This window comes from Oryctolagus cuniculus, chromosome 8, assembly GCF_964237555.1.
Source record: "Oryctolagus cuniculus chromosome 8, mOryCun1.1, whole genome shotgun sequence".
Taxonomy (NCBI): Eukaryota; Metazoa; Chordata; class Mammalia; order Lagomorpha; family Leporidae; genus Oryctolagus; species Oryctolagus cuniculus.
Genome location: NC_091439.1, coordinates 141,352,800 through 141,367,235, shown reverse-complemented (window position 1 = coordinate 141,367,235; position 14,436 = coordinate 141,352,800). Strand labels below are relative to the sequence as shown.

At 40.8% G+C, this 14,436-nt stretch overlaps 1 protein-coding gene across 1 annotated transcript; it reads right to left on the bottom strand.

Moving 5' to 3' along the window:
• Positions 1-2,544: 2,544 nt before the first annotated feature.
• LOC138843360 (zinc finger protein 717-like) lies at positions 2,545-14,436 on the bottom strand. The gene is made up of 3 exons (XM_070047166.1): positions 14,298-14,436; positions 9,732-9,824; positions 2,545-6,316 (listed from the first exon to the last, which is right to left on the bottom strand). Exons 1-3 carry the CDS (start codon positions 14,434-14,436, stop codon positions 4,737-4,739), a joined length of 1,812 nt encoding a protein of 603 aa, XP_069903267.1. The 3' UTR covers positions 2,545-4,736.

Here is a 14,436-nt window from a genome sequence, read left to right as displayed (position 1 = left end):
CACCTAGCGGCGCCGGCACACCGGGTTCTAGTCCGGGTCGGGGCGCCAGATTCTGTCCCGGTTGCCCCTCTTCCAGGCCAGCCCTCTGGTATGGCCAGGGAGTGCAGTGGAGGATGGCCCAAGTGCTTGGGTCCTGCACCCCATGGGAGACCAGGAAAAGCACCTGGCTCCTGGCTCCTGCCATCGGATCAGCACGGTGCGCCGGCCGCAGCGCACTGGCCGTGGCGGCCATTGGAGGGTGAACCAATGGCAAAGGAAGACCTTTCTCTCTGTCTCTCTCTCTCACTGTCCACTCTGCCTGTCAAAAAAAAAAAAAATCAGTTGTTTTAAACAATTAGAATTTAAGAGGCATTAAGAGAACATAATAGATTACTTTAAAATAACACAAAATCTGTCTCTTTGGTTGTTCAAAAGTCAGAAATAAAACCTTAAATTTAAGACCTGGTGCATTGAATCAAATCCCATAATTTGGAACAGTTTTAAGAGTCAGAACTAGGGAAGAAAGAATAGCACCCGCATGGGAGGCCAGGAGGAAGCACCTGGCTCCTGGTTTCAGATCAGCGCAGCATGCTGGCTGCAGCGCGCCAGCAGTAGGGTCCATTTGGGGGGTGAACCAATGGAAGGAAGACTTTCTCTCTGTCTCTCTCTCTCTCTCACCGCCTAACTCTGCCTGTCAAAAAAAAAAAAAAAAAGAAATCAACAAATGACAAAACTGATGAGGATGTGGAAAAAAGTTACCCTGCTCCACTGTTGGTGGGAATGTAAACTGGTGCAAGCCACTGTGAAAGACCATATGGAGCTATCTTACAAATCTGATTATAGACCTACCATTTGATCCAGCCATCCCACTTTTTGGAATTTACCCAAAACAAAAGAAATTAGCATATGCAAGAGTTATCTATAACCTCATGTTCATCACAGCACAATTCACAATAGCTGAGATCTGGGAACAATCCAGATATCAATCAATTGTTGACTTGATAAGAAAATTATGGTATATACACACTATGGCATACTACTAAGTTATTAAAAAAGAAAGAAAGAAAAAGAAACCCTGTCTTTTGCAACAAGATAGATGAAACTGGAAACCATTATACTTAAGAAAATAAATGAGTCCCCGAAAGACAGATATCATGTTTTCCCTGATCTGAGGTAGCTAATAGAGTACCTAAAATGTAATGTATTGGAGTTATATACACATTTTGAGATTTGATGATTGTTTAGAGCACTTGTCTCTTCCATTGAGGAACAGTGATTTTTTTTAATTTATTTTTTTTTTCTTCATACTATTTGCTGACTTGTTGAACTCTTAGTGTAGGGTTAACTATACAATCATTCAGTAAACTTAAAACAGATTTTGTAAAAGTTAGGTGGGAATGTGAGAGGGAAGAGGAGAAAGGGTTGGCGTGTGTGTGGGAGGGAGGGTATCAGGGGAAGTGTCACTTACATTCATTAGTCTGTATATATGAAATATATCAAACTTATACTAAATAATATTTTCAATAAAAATGAGGGCCACCTGCAGGAGCAGGGAATAATGCAACAAAAAAAGGTTATAAAAAATTATAAGTTAAATTAATACAAAAGTGTACTACAGGGGCCAGCACTGTGTCACAGCAGATTAATGCCCTGACCTGAAATGCTGGCATCCCATATGAGTGCTGGTTCGAGACCCAGCTGTTCCACTTCCAATATAGTTATCTGCTATGGCCTGGGAAATAGGAGAAGGCCCAAGTGCTTGGGTCCCTGCACCTACATGGGAGATCTGGAGGAAGCTCCTGGTTTTGGATCAGCACAGTTCTGGCCATTGTGGCCAATTAGGGGTGAACCATTGGATGGAAAATTCTCTCTATGCTTCTGCTCTTTCTGTGTAACTCTGACTTTCAAATAAATAAATCTTTAAAAAAAAATACTACATTTATGCTCCTGCTTCTCTATTGCAATGGGTACCACATGGATAGACTTCATTCCATGTTCTTGTCTCAAGGCAATTAGAAATAGAATGAAAAAGCATAGAAAAGTGGCATCATGAATGAAAAAGGCATTATACACTCAGTAATACAGGAAAATTCAGATGAGTGTTGCAACTTTTAGGGTTTGAGGTTGTCCCTTTAAGGAATGAGGGTAATGTGCGTGGTGACATCTACTTGCATATTCAAATAGACTTTGGGTAGTGGAGTCTAATCCAGATGTGCACACAGATAAGTTGAAATTTCTCATGGGTATATAGGTCACCACACACTCATTCCCTTGTGTTGCACACAACACTTATTATCCAGGGCCAGGGTACACTATTATGGCTGGAACGTGTGTCACTTGATATGCCTATGGTCACATCACTGGTTTGCACTACAATAATGTGGGGAAAGAATCCTGTGTGGCCAAAAAAGCAGCTATAAAACAAATAACAGTAATTCATGAAGATGGTATTCCAAATAACTGTTGAAATAACTGTTACTCAACTTTTAAATATTTATTAACAAAATTTACACAAGAGAGCATGTTCAGTTCATATACTTGATCCCACTCACAATAATGAGAAACCAAAAGTTCAGGTTGTATGAGAGAAAAATTTCTGAAGAACAGTTAACCACTCACTGTCACAATTCATCATGAAAACTGCCCAATACTCACTAAGGTGTGATTCCACCAAAGAATTCTTCCAAATTATATTTCAGGGACTTCTCTCTGTAATCTTGCTGTGTTCTGTGGAAGTTTGCCTAATAATAAAGGTATTTCCCATTACAATACAGTCATAGGATTTTTTCTTTCTGTGAGTTGTCAGGTAACCATTGAGAGGTGACGTATGGTACATGACTTTTCTATGCATGTATGTTTTCTCATTTCAGAGTCTCTTCATGTGAATTGATTAATGGCAGAAAAATTTTTTCACATTCATTAAATTGACATTTTACTGTATGAATTCTCTGGTGTTAGTTGATGTATAATTTCTTGTTTTTCTTTTTAAAATTTTTATTTATTTAACAGGTAGACTTATAGACAGTGAGAGAGACAGAGATAAAGGTCTTCCTTCTGTTGGTTCACTCCTCAAATGGCCACAATGGCCAGAGCTGCACTGATCTGAAGCCAGGAGCCAGGTGCTTCTTCCTGGTCTTCCACGTGGGTGCAGAGGCCCAAGCACTTGGGCTGTCTTCTATTGCTTTCCCAGGCCACAGTAGAGAGCTGGATTGAAGAGGGGCAGCTGGGACTAGAACTGGCACCCATATGGGATGCCAGCATAGCAGGTGGAGGATTAACCTATTGCTCCATGGCGCCAGCCTGATGTTTAATTTCTGGCTATGGTTTTTTGAGGTCTATTGCACTTGAAGGATATCACCTTTTTTGAGTTGCATATTTATGCAAGCCAGAATTCTATGAAAATATACTTGCACATTCATTACACTCATAAGAAACCCCTTGTGTGAATTTTCTGATGTATAATGCCATTTCTGACAAATGGCTTTTTGTCACACTAATATTTCTGGACTTCATTTTTTTAACAATTTTCTTTATTTATTTGAAAGACAAAGTTAGAGAGAGACAGAGAAGCAGAAAGAGGCCTTCCATTTGCTAGTTCATTCCCCAGATGGATGCAATGGCTGGAGCTGCAGCGATCCAAAGCCAGGAGTCAGGAGCTTCTTCTGGGTCTCCCACGTGGGTGCAGGGCCATCTTCTACTGCTATCCCAGGCCATAGCAGAGAGCTGGATCAGAAGAGGAGCAACTGGGACTAGAACCAGTGCCCACTTGGTATGCCGGCATTTCAGGCCAGGGCTTTAACCTACTGTGCCATAGCGCTGGTCCCAACCTTTCTTCCTTATGGGAGTGCCTATTGTATGGGATGTAATTTCCAGCAAAAGGCTCTGTCACATGGTTATGTTGATTTTGGAAAAAGTCCTTCACATTCATTATATTCTTAAGTTCTCTCCCTTGTTTGATCTACATGTTATGAGGTATTCCTTCTGACAAAAGGCTTTCCCACATTTATTACAAGATTTCCACCATGTAATAAATTCTCTGATGTTATATTGTGTGATTTTGGCAGAGTTTTCCAATATTCATTTCATTCATAATGTTTCTCCCCCATGTGAATTCTGATGTTTTATGAGGTGTTACTTATGGATAAAGGCTTTTCCATATGCATTATATCCAAAGTGTTTTCCCCCATATGAATTAGATGATGTGCAATGAGGGCTGAATTATGGGAAAAAGCTTTCCAAGTCATTATGTCCAAAAGGTTTCTCTTCATGTGCATTTTCTGATGCATTCTGAGATGTGACTTATTGACAAGGGCTTTTCTACACTCATTGCATTCATAAAGTTTCTCCCCAGTGTGAATTCTCTGGTGTGACATGAACTATGATTTATAACATATGATTTATAAAGGTTTTTCCACACTTATTAGATTCATAATGTTTCTGCCCTGTGTGAATTGTTTTGATATGAGTATAACTTATAGAAAAAGGCTTTTCGGCAGTCATTACATTTATAAGGTTATTTCCCTGCGTGAATCCTCTGATGCATTTGGAGTTAGAACTTAAGTTTTTCCACAGTCATTACACTCATGAAGTTTCAATATTGTGTGTATTCTCTGGTGCATTATGAGGTTTAACTTTTATCCAAAGGCTTTTCCAGTCATTACATTCATAAAGTTTCTGCCCTGTGTGAATTCTCTGATGCATGATGAAAGTTGACTTATGGCTAAATGCTTTCCACAGTTATTACAATCCTGAGTTTTCTACCCTGTGTGAATTCCCTGCTGTGATATGAGGTTTGTCTTTTGTCCAAAGGCTTTTCCACAGTCATTACATTTATGAGGTTTCTCTCCTGTGTTAATTCGCTGATGTATGAGGAGGGCTGACTTTTGTCTAAAGGCTTTTCCACAGTCATTACATTTATGAGGTTTCTCTCCTGTGTGAATTCTCTGGTGTATGATGAGGTTTGACTTTTGTCCAAAGGCTTTTCCACAGTCATTACATTTATGAGGTTTCTCCCCTGTGTGAATTCGCTGGTGTATGATGAGGTTTGACTTTTGTCCAAAGGCTTTTCCACAGTCATTACATTCATAAGGTTTCTCCCCTGTGTGAATTTGCTGGTGCATGATGAGGTTTGACTTTTGTCCAAAGGCTTTTCCACAGTCACTACATTCTTTAGGTTTCTGCCCTGTGTGAATTCTCTGATGTATGAGGAGGGCTGACTTTTGTCCAAAAGCTTTTCCACAGTCATTACATTTATGAGGTTTCTCCCCTGTGTGAACTCGCTGGTGTATGATGAGGTGGGACTTTCGCCCAAAGGCTTTTCCACAGTCATTACATTTATGAGGTTTCTCCCCTGTGTGAATTTGCTGGTGTATTGTGAGGTCTGACTTTTGTCCAAAAGCTTTTCCACAGTCATTACATTCATGAGGTTTCTCCCCTGTGTGAATTCTCTGATGTTTCATGAGGTCTGACTTGTGTCCAAAAGCTTTTCCATGGTCATTACATTCATGAGGTTTCTCCCCTGTGTGAATTCGCTGATGGTTTATGAGGTGTGACTTTTGTGTAAAGGCTTTTCCACAGTCATTACATTCATGAGGTTTCTCCCCTGTGTGAATTCGCTGATGTTTCATTAGGACTGACTTTTGTCCAAAGGCTTTTCCACAGTCATTACATTCAGAAGGTGAATTAAAACTGAGTGATTTTCCACAAGGTTTACATCTATAGAGTTTTCCCCTTGTATTTAGTCTGTGATTTATTGCAAGTTGTGGCTGTTGAAGGACAGGTTCAACATACCTAATGTACTTATAAAATTTCTTTCTTGTGTGAGTTTGTTGATGCATATTGAGGCTAGAATTTTCATGGATAGCTTTTTCTATTTGAGTTCCTTTTCCAAAAGTGACAGTTGATTTATTACAGTTTTCTGTCATATGAACCCTCTCAGATTTACAGAACATCTTTCTTGTGAAGACTGTTGCTTGTCCAGTGGGTCCAAATGGCTGCTTCATGATGTGAATCTTGTCATGCTGACCAAAGGGCTCACAGAACTGGAGAGATTTTCCAGGTATCTTAGTGTTATCAAATTTCTCTTCAGCCTGTAGTTGATTAGGCCCACTGTGGGGATACACAGTTTGACATTTATTGCATTCCTCAGGCTTCAATCGTGAATAGGTTCCCTTTTTAATAATCAGTGTTGGAATACAGCTGGAATTTAAACTAAGTGTTTTTCTTAATTCAATTCTCTTGAGAGCTGATGTCTTGTTATTTTTCATAAAATCCTGATTCAGATTTTTGTCCTGACTTTCCTGATTGATCCTAATCAGGTCATCCCTTTTCCTGACCACTGAAATGAGAAAAAGCAATCATGTCACTGAATCACATGTAACTGTTTCTCCTGGCATACTCATGTAAAGGGACTGAAGGTACTTGTTATCCAAGTGGCATAAGATTTTCACAAAATCAGTATGAGGTACTTATTTGTGGCCATTATATGGTTTTTCTCCTTAATGCATTAATATACCATGAGGTTTCCCAATGTTCAAACATGATGCTTTTTACAATGGGAAATTGTCAAGGATGGTAGAATGACATTTGTGCTATGATGTGTGGGATGCCTGCATCTCAAAACAGTGTCAGTTTGAGCCCTGGCTACTCTGCTTGCAGAACAGCTCTCTGCCTATGTAAACTGGAAGGAACCAGATAATGGTTCATGTGCCTGGGAACCTGTGAGAAACCAGGGAAGACTAGAGGAATTCTAGAGCTTTGGCTTCAGACTAGTTAGACCTAAGTGTTGCAGGCATCTGGGAAGTGAGCTAATAGAGGACTTCTTTCTCTCTCTCTCTTCTCTCACTATCACTCTGCCTTTCACAAAGATGAAATAACTATAAAATATTTTAAAGAATGGACAAATATTTAATAAAAATAGTCACCCACTACCTAGCAACCATTTTTTTCCCTGTGCTTTTTCTCCAGTTTATTTTTATAAAAATTGTGTGCTTTTTGCTCCTCTGATATCTCAACCATAAACATGAAAAAGTTTTACTGATCATTTACTTGCAGGTGGAGAAGAGTGAAATGTGCCTGCACTTCAAGCAGGACAACATTTAAAGAGTATGATTTGAATCTCTGAGTGTCTCATGCTCAGTCTTCCTAGGTAAACATCATTTGTGGGATTTTTCAAATGAAAAACTACTTTGTCTCTACTCTATGACAGCTTCCCCAAATTCCTAAGGACACCCAACACCTTCAGCTTCTCAGAAGTACAACAGGAACAGAAAATTCCCAATATACCACTTTAGTTAAACACTCCCAATCAGTTTGAAGAATTTGTTTCTGCAAACCGGGATGTGCTCATCTTCTTTGAAAAGTGTTTTCTAACTCATTCTGAAATCATCAGTGCTTGTTACCTCCTCTAAATTCTTTCTAGAAGCATTCCTGTGTGATAATTTGAATTTCTGGAGGCTTTTGATCAGTTGCCTCCTATTTTCACTGAAAGCTTCATTTCCTATGCTTTTCTTATCTTTTTATTTGCTTATTTCTCAATGATACTGAAAAATAGGAGAGAAATCATACTTCAAACTCCACCCTTCAAGAAATCTGAGCCACTCAACATAAACCCATGAGGCTATTTGACCTTGGGTCTCAAAATCTCATTACTTTCTTGGTGAGTCTAGGATCACTTATTTTCATGTTTTATATAAGTTCATGCTTAGTTTATGATTTCTTTTTTTCAAAGATTTACTTTATTTATTTGAAAGCTAGAATTATAGAGAGAGAGATAGAGAGAAGTCTTCCATCTGCTGGTTCAGTCCCCATATGGGCACAACAACCAATGCTGGGCCAAAATGAAGTTAGGAGCCAGGAGTGTCTTTCTTGTCTCCCACACGGGTACAGGGGGCCAAAGACTTGGGCCAACCTCTGCTCTTTTCTCAGGTGCATTAGCAGAGAGCTGGGTTAGAAGAGGACTAGCTGGGACTGGAACTGGCACCCATATGCAATGCTAGTGTTGCAGGCTGGAGCTTTAACCCGCTGCACCACAGTGTCATTCCTAGCTTCATAATTTCTGATGTCACAGCACAGAGGCTTACTCATGACCATCTTTTATTTTTAAAGATTTATTTATTTGAAAGTCAGAGTTACACAGAGAGAGGACAGGCAAAGAGAGAGTAAGGTCTTGATCCAATGGTTCACTCCCCAATTGGCCACAACGGCCAGAACTGTGCTGATCTGAAGCCAGGAGCCAGGAGCTGCTTCTGGGTCTCCCTCGGGTGCAGGGGTCCAAGGACTTGGATAATCTTCTACTGCTTTCCCAGGCCATAGCCAAGAGCTGGATTGGAAGTGGAGCAACTGGGTCTCGAACTGGTGCCCATATGGGATGGTGGTGCTTCATGCTAGGGTGTTAATTCACTGCACCACAGCACCAGCCACATGAATATCTTTTAGCATTTACTTATTTAGATACTTGAGAGTCAGAGAGACAGAGTGAGAGATAAACACAGACTGAAAAAGAGGTTTGCCAACTGTAGGCTCACTCCTCAAATGCTTCCAACAGACTATAATTTTCTTATTTGAGATGCACAGAGGAAAAAAAAAGAAAGAGACTAAGAGAGAGTTCATTTATTGATTCAGTCCTGAGCAAGTTCTATGCCTGGGCAAAATCATGAGTGGGAACTCAATCTGAGCAATGAGTTAGAAATAAGTTTCTGGGGGGTGGCATTGTGGCATAGCAGTTAAAGCCACCACCTGCAGTGCCAACATCACTTATGGGCACCAGTTTAAGGCCTAGCTGCTCCACTTCTGATCCAGCACTCTGCTATGGCCTGGGAAAGCAGTAGAAGATGGCCCAAGTCCTTGGACCCCTGTACCCATATGGGAGACCTGGAAGAAGCTCCTGGCTCCTAGCTTCAGATCAGTACAGCTCCAGCCAGGACAGTCAATTGGGAAGTGAACCAGTGGATGGAAGACCTCTCTTTCTCTCTCTGCCTCTCCTTCTTCTCTCTCTCTGACTTTCAAATAAATAAATAAACCTTAAAAAAAAAAAAAAAACAGAAACAGGCTGGTGTGGCGGCTCAATAGGCTAATCCTCTGCCTGCAGCACTGGCACACCAGGTTCTAGTCCCGGTCAGGGTGCCGGATTTTGTCCTGGTTGCCCCTCTTCCAGGCCAGCTCTCTCCTGTGGCCCAGGAGTGCAGTGGAGGATGGCCCAAGTGCTTGGGCCCTGCACCCACATGGGAGACCAGGAAAAGCACCTGGCTCCTGGCTTTGGATCAGCGTGGCATGCCAGCCACAGCACACCGGCCATGGTGGCCATTGGAGGGTGAACCAACGGCAAAAGGAAGACCTTTCTCTCTCTCTCACTGTCCACTCTGCCTGTCAAAAAAAAAAAAAAAAAAGAAAAATTAATCTTAAAAAAATAAGTTTCTGTATGTTGCCTAATTAACAAGCACTGAAGGAACTAATAAGTGCATGAAGGAAAAGGTATGAAAGTGTAGAGAAGGACAAGTTAGAATTGGGGAATGTATCAAACCTAGATAAAAGCCTTAGTAACATCAGAAAATGACTGGATTTTTTTTTTTAATCAAAGAACATCTTCACTAAGAACAAAAGTTAGAAAGATACTGGTATCTCTAAATACCTGTGTCTGATGCACAAAACCAGCTGTCATCGGGAGTAAGGCTTGAGAAAAATTCATGGAAAGAACACCAGTCAACATCTGCACACTCTGCCTTGGCCTCCCTGTCTGTTATGTGCAGACTGACCTGAAAGGCTCTGATTCAAGCGTTCATCCACCATCCATGGCTCTTCTCCTTGCTCCAACTTGAAGATCAAGTCAGACTTGGTAATGCAGTGCCCTATTAATGGAAACAAAGTAAGATTTTGTGAAATCACTATCTTGGGTTATTTAAAGGACTACAGCTTGGTTCAGGAGCTATGCAACAAATGTTCCAATTTGAATCTTTAGTTAGATGGTAGATATTCAGATTATTCATGGACTCACATTCTAATCCTGCCCAATATTAAACATTATAAAGTGTTCCCTTATTTGTCAAATAGCAAGAAAATGTTATCACTGGGTGTGTGATGAGTGTCACTCACCCAAGGAGAACAGGTTGCTGTAGGTCTCCAGCATCACATCTCTGTACAGGATTTTCTGAGCATTGTTCATTTTCTGCCATTCTTCCCATGTAAAGTACACAGCCAGGTCTTCAAATGCTGTCATCACCTATAATAATACACTTCCAGTCAACATGTTAACTCTGTCACAAAATAAACACTGACAGTTGTGTATGGATATGAAGGAAAAAAGGAAGCATATGGTTTCACCTTAGACTTGTTGAGTGTTTAGAAAGCCACACAGAGCATTCAACAGAGTCAAACCCATGATCTACAGGCTGTGAGAAATGCCCAAGCTGGAGGGAAACAGGAGGTTCAAATCACAAAGGCCACTTCATTCAAGAGGAATTGCACAGCAGGCTAGAAGAGGGGCAATACTGACTCTTGACTGGGCAATGTTAAGGAGAAGTATGTAGAAGCATTGAGAAAAAAAGGCAAGAAACCATCAGTGAAACTACGATGGGAATGAACAGAAAACAATTTCCAGGAAAACACCATGCATATCATTTCCAAAATGTCAGAGAAAAAATATATTAAAAGACAGGGCAGACATTTAGCTTAGTGTTGTTTATGATGCCACCTCAGAGTGTCTATGATTTCCAATGCCAGCTCTAGTTTTTAGCTCCCAGATAATGCAAACCTGGGGAAGCAATGGTGATGTCACCAATGAAGGAGGCCTAGATTCCATTCCTCAATCCTGGCTTCAGTCCTGCCCCGCCTGTTTGGTATGGTTATCTAGGAAGTGAATTAATGTGTCAAAGCTCTCTATATCTCAGTCCATCAACTTTTTTCTCTATCAAGCTAATAAATATTTTGAAGAGAGAAAATACAGGTAAGACAAAGAATACAAATTAGCTTTTGCCCTTGTCTATGATTATTCTACTGATAAACAATTGAAATAACGTTATACCTAATTAAAGTGAAAACAATGGAAATACTTGCCCAAAACATTCAAATGATAAACATTTGAAATAAGATTATACATAATTAAAGTGAAAGCAATGGAATTATTTGCCCAAAAAGAGAACCTGGGAATGTCTGCAGTACAATCTACATTTGTGACTCACTCAGAAAAATGCTTAGAGATTTGTTTCAGAACCTGCAATAGTCACCAGAATTGTGATCCAGCAGGCTAAGCCTCCACCATCAATGCTGGCATCCCATGTGAACAGAGGACTTGGGTCCTTGCTGCTCCACTTCCAATCTAGTTCCCTGCTAATCTGATTGAAAGAGCAGTGAAAATGGCCTGAGTATTTGGACCCTTCCACCAATGTGGGAGACCCAAGGAGTCCCAGACTCCTGGCTTTGGTCTGACCCAGTCCCAGCCATTGCGGGCATTTGGAGAATGAACAGTAGATAGAAGATATATCCTTTTGTCTCCCTGTCTCTCCCAATCTCTGCAAGTCCACCTTTCAAATAAATAATCTTAAAAAATAAATGAGCCTCCAGTAGATTCTTTTCTCCACACATTCCTTATCCTATTCCAGAATCCAATTCAGCTTCTCAATGGTATTAAGAACTCCATCACTCTAACAATTTGAAAACAAACTTAACTAATTTGTGTTTTAGCATAGCTAATTCTTCCTCTTGCAGAATGCTAAGTGTTTACTTCATAGGTAGCACTAAAACACTGTTCAGTACATCATCTATGTGTAGACTGTTTCAGACATGACCCCAAAAATGTAGCATATTGTGCTTAGTTTCAACTCAATTCATGTAACAAATATATATTTTGCTATAGCAACAGAAAGACAAGAGACCAAACTGCATTATTATAGATGACAGTAATGTTTCATAATCATGCCAAATTCATAATTCATTTCTGTATATTCTGTGAGAACAAATTTTATGTTTATTTTTCTATTTTAAAATTTTTTAAAGATTTATTTATTTATTTGAAAGTCAGAGTTACACAGAGAGAGGAGAGTCAGAAAGAGAGAGGTCTTCCATCTGCTGGTTCAGTCCCCAATTGGCTGCAATGGCTAGAACTGCACCAATCTGAAGCCAGGAACCAGGAGCTTCTTCTGGGTCTCCCACATGGGTTCAGGGGCCCAAGGACCTGGGCCTTCTATAGCAGAGAGCTGGAGCAGAAGTGGAGCAGCTGGAGCAGAAGTGGAGCAGCCGGGTCTCAAACCGGTGTCCATATGGGATGTCGATGCTTTAGACCAGGGCATTAACCCACTGAGCCACAGAGCTGGCCCCATATTTTCCATTTTAATTAACTAGTATACTGGGACTGGCACTGTGGCTAGCAGGTAAAGCCACTGCCTTCAGTGCTGGCATCCCATATTGGTGCCAGTTCAAGTCCCAGTGGCTTCACTTCCAATCCAGCTCTCTGCCAAGGTCCTGGGAATTCAGTAGAAGATGGCCTAAGTCCTTGGGCCCCTGAACCCATGTGGGAGACCCAGAAGAAGCTCTTCACTTCTAGCTTTGGATCTGTGTAACTCCAGCCATTGTGGCAAACTGGGGAGTGAACCAGCAGATGGAAGACTCTCTCTCTCCCTCTGCCTCTCTGTATCTCTGAATTTCAAATAAATAAAAAAAATTTTAAAAAATAAATAAATAAACTAGCATTAAATACCTAAAATGAGTACTGACAAGCTGAGGAATAATTAAAAAAAAAAAAAACACTTACAGGTGATATATTAATTTTCTTTCCTCTTAGAAACATGTGGAGGACCCAGAATCATACCTGGGAGAGAAGGTGAATGGCAGGAGTTCAAAGAAAACTCTGGAGGCCAATGCTGTGGCATAATGGGTAAAGCTGCTGCCTGCAATGCCAGCATTCCATATGGGTTCTGGTTCAAGTCCTGCCTGCTCAACATACAATCTAGCTTTCTGCTACATCATGAGAAAGCAGTGGAACATGGTCCAAGTCCTTGGGCCACTGCACCTGCAAGGGAGACCTAGAAGCTATTGGGTCTTGGCTTTGGATTGGCTGAGCTCCAGCCTTTCCAGTAATTTGGAGGGTGAGCCAGCAGATAGAAGACTTTCTCTCTGCAACTCTTTCAATAAATAAATGAAATCTTAAAACAAACAAACAAACAAAAAAAACACTCTGGTTTCCTTCTGCACTGAACAGTGGGGGAAAAAGGATATAATAGAATGAATATAGAATAATAAATACATTAACCAAGAAAACGTCAGCTTCACTGTGGAGGAATAAACCTGTAAAAATAGAAATACATAGGAAAATGCACCCAAACTATATTAAGTGGCAGAGATTAAACAGAAGTTATCATTGGTTTAATGAAAGCATTATCTACAAATTTTGTAAAATAATAACATAAAAGTAAAAAGAAATGTTGAGTGTTCAAATGAATAAGGTTATCAGAGATAAACATTATGTTGTTATTAAAGTTTCTACTAAAGAAAGTTAACAAATACGCATAATGTATATTTAATGCAGTGCATTTTACCAGTAATGATTCCAAGTAGCACCTTTCCCTGTGTTCATCCCTTCACAAAACCCTGGATTGGGGCTGGCACTGTGGCCTAGCAGGTAAAACTGCCACCTGCAGACTGGCATCCCATATAGGCACTGGTTTGATTCCCAGCTTCCCCACTTCTGATCCAGCTTTCGGCTATGGCCCGGGAAAGCAGTAGAAGATGGCCCAAGTCCTTGGGCCCCTGTACCCATGTGGAAGACCCAGAAGAAGCTCCTGGCTCCTGGCTGTGGATTGGCACAACTCTGGCCATTGCAGCCAACTGGGGAGTGAACCAGCAGATGGAAGAGCTCTCTCTCTCTCTGCCTCTCCCTCTCTCTGTGTGTAACTCTTTCTAATAAATAAATAAATAAATCTTTTTTAAAAAGACCCTGAATTTCACCATTTCACTTGATTTACCCCATGAGATACCAGTAAATGTGATAGAAATAGACAATTTGTTAAAATATTTATTTATATGAAAGAGTTACACAAAGAGAGAAGGAGAGGCAGAGAAGAGAGAGAGAGAGAGGGAGGGAGGGAGAAAGAGAGGTCTTCGAACTGCAGGTTCACTCCCCAGATGGCTGCAATGGCTGGAGCTGTGTAGATCCAAAAATATGAACCAGGAGCTTCTTTCAGGTCTCCCACAAGGGAGCAGGAGCCAAAGGACTTGGGCCATCTTCTACTGTTTTCCCAGGGTGTAGCAAAGAGCTGGATCAGAAGTGGAGTAGCCAAGTCATGAACAGACACCCATATGAGATGCTGGCACTGCAGGCGGTGATTTACCTGCAATGTCACAGAACCAGCCCCAGAAATAGACAATTTGTAAAGTATTTGCCTTCTCAGATTTTCTTTCTCTGACAGTTATCTTCTGAAAAACCCTGGGGCCTGCCTGTTGAAGAGGTCGTATGTAAGCTGGCACCAT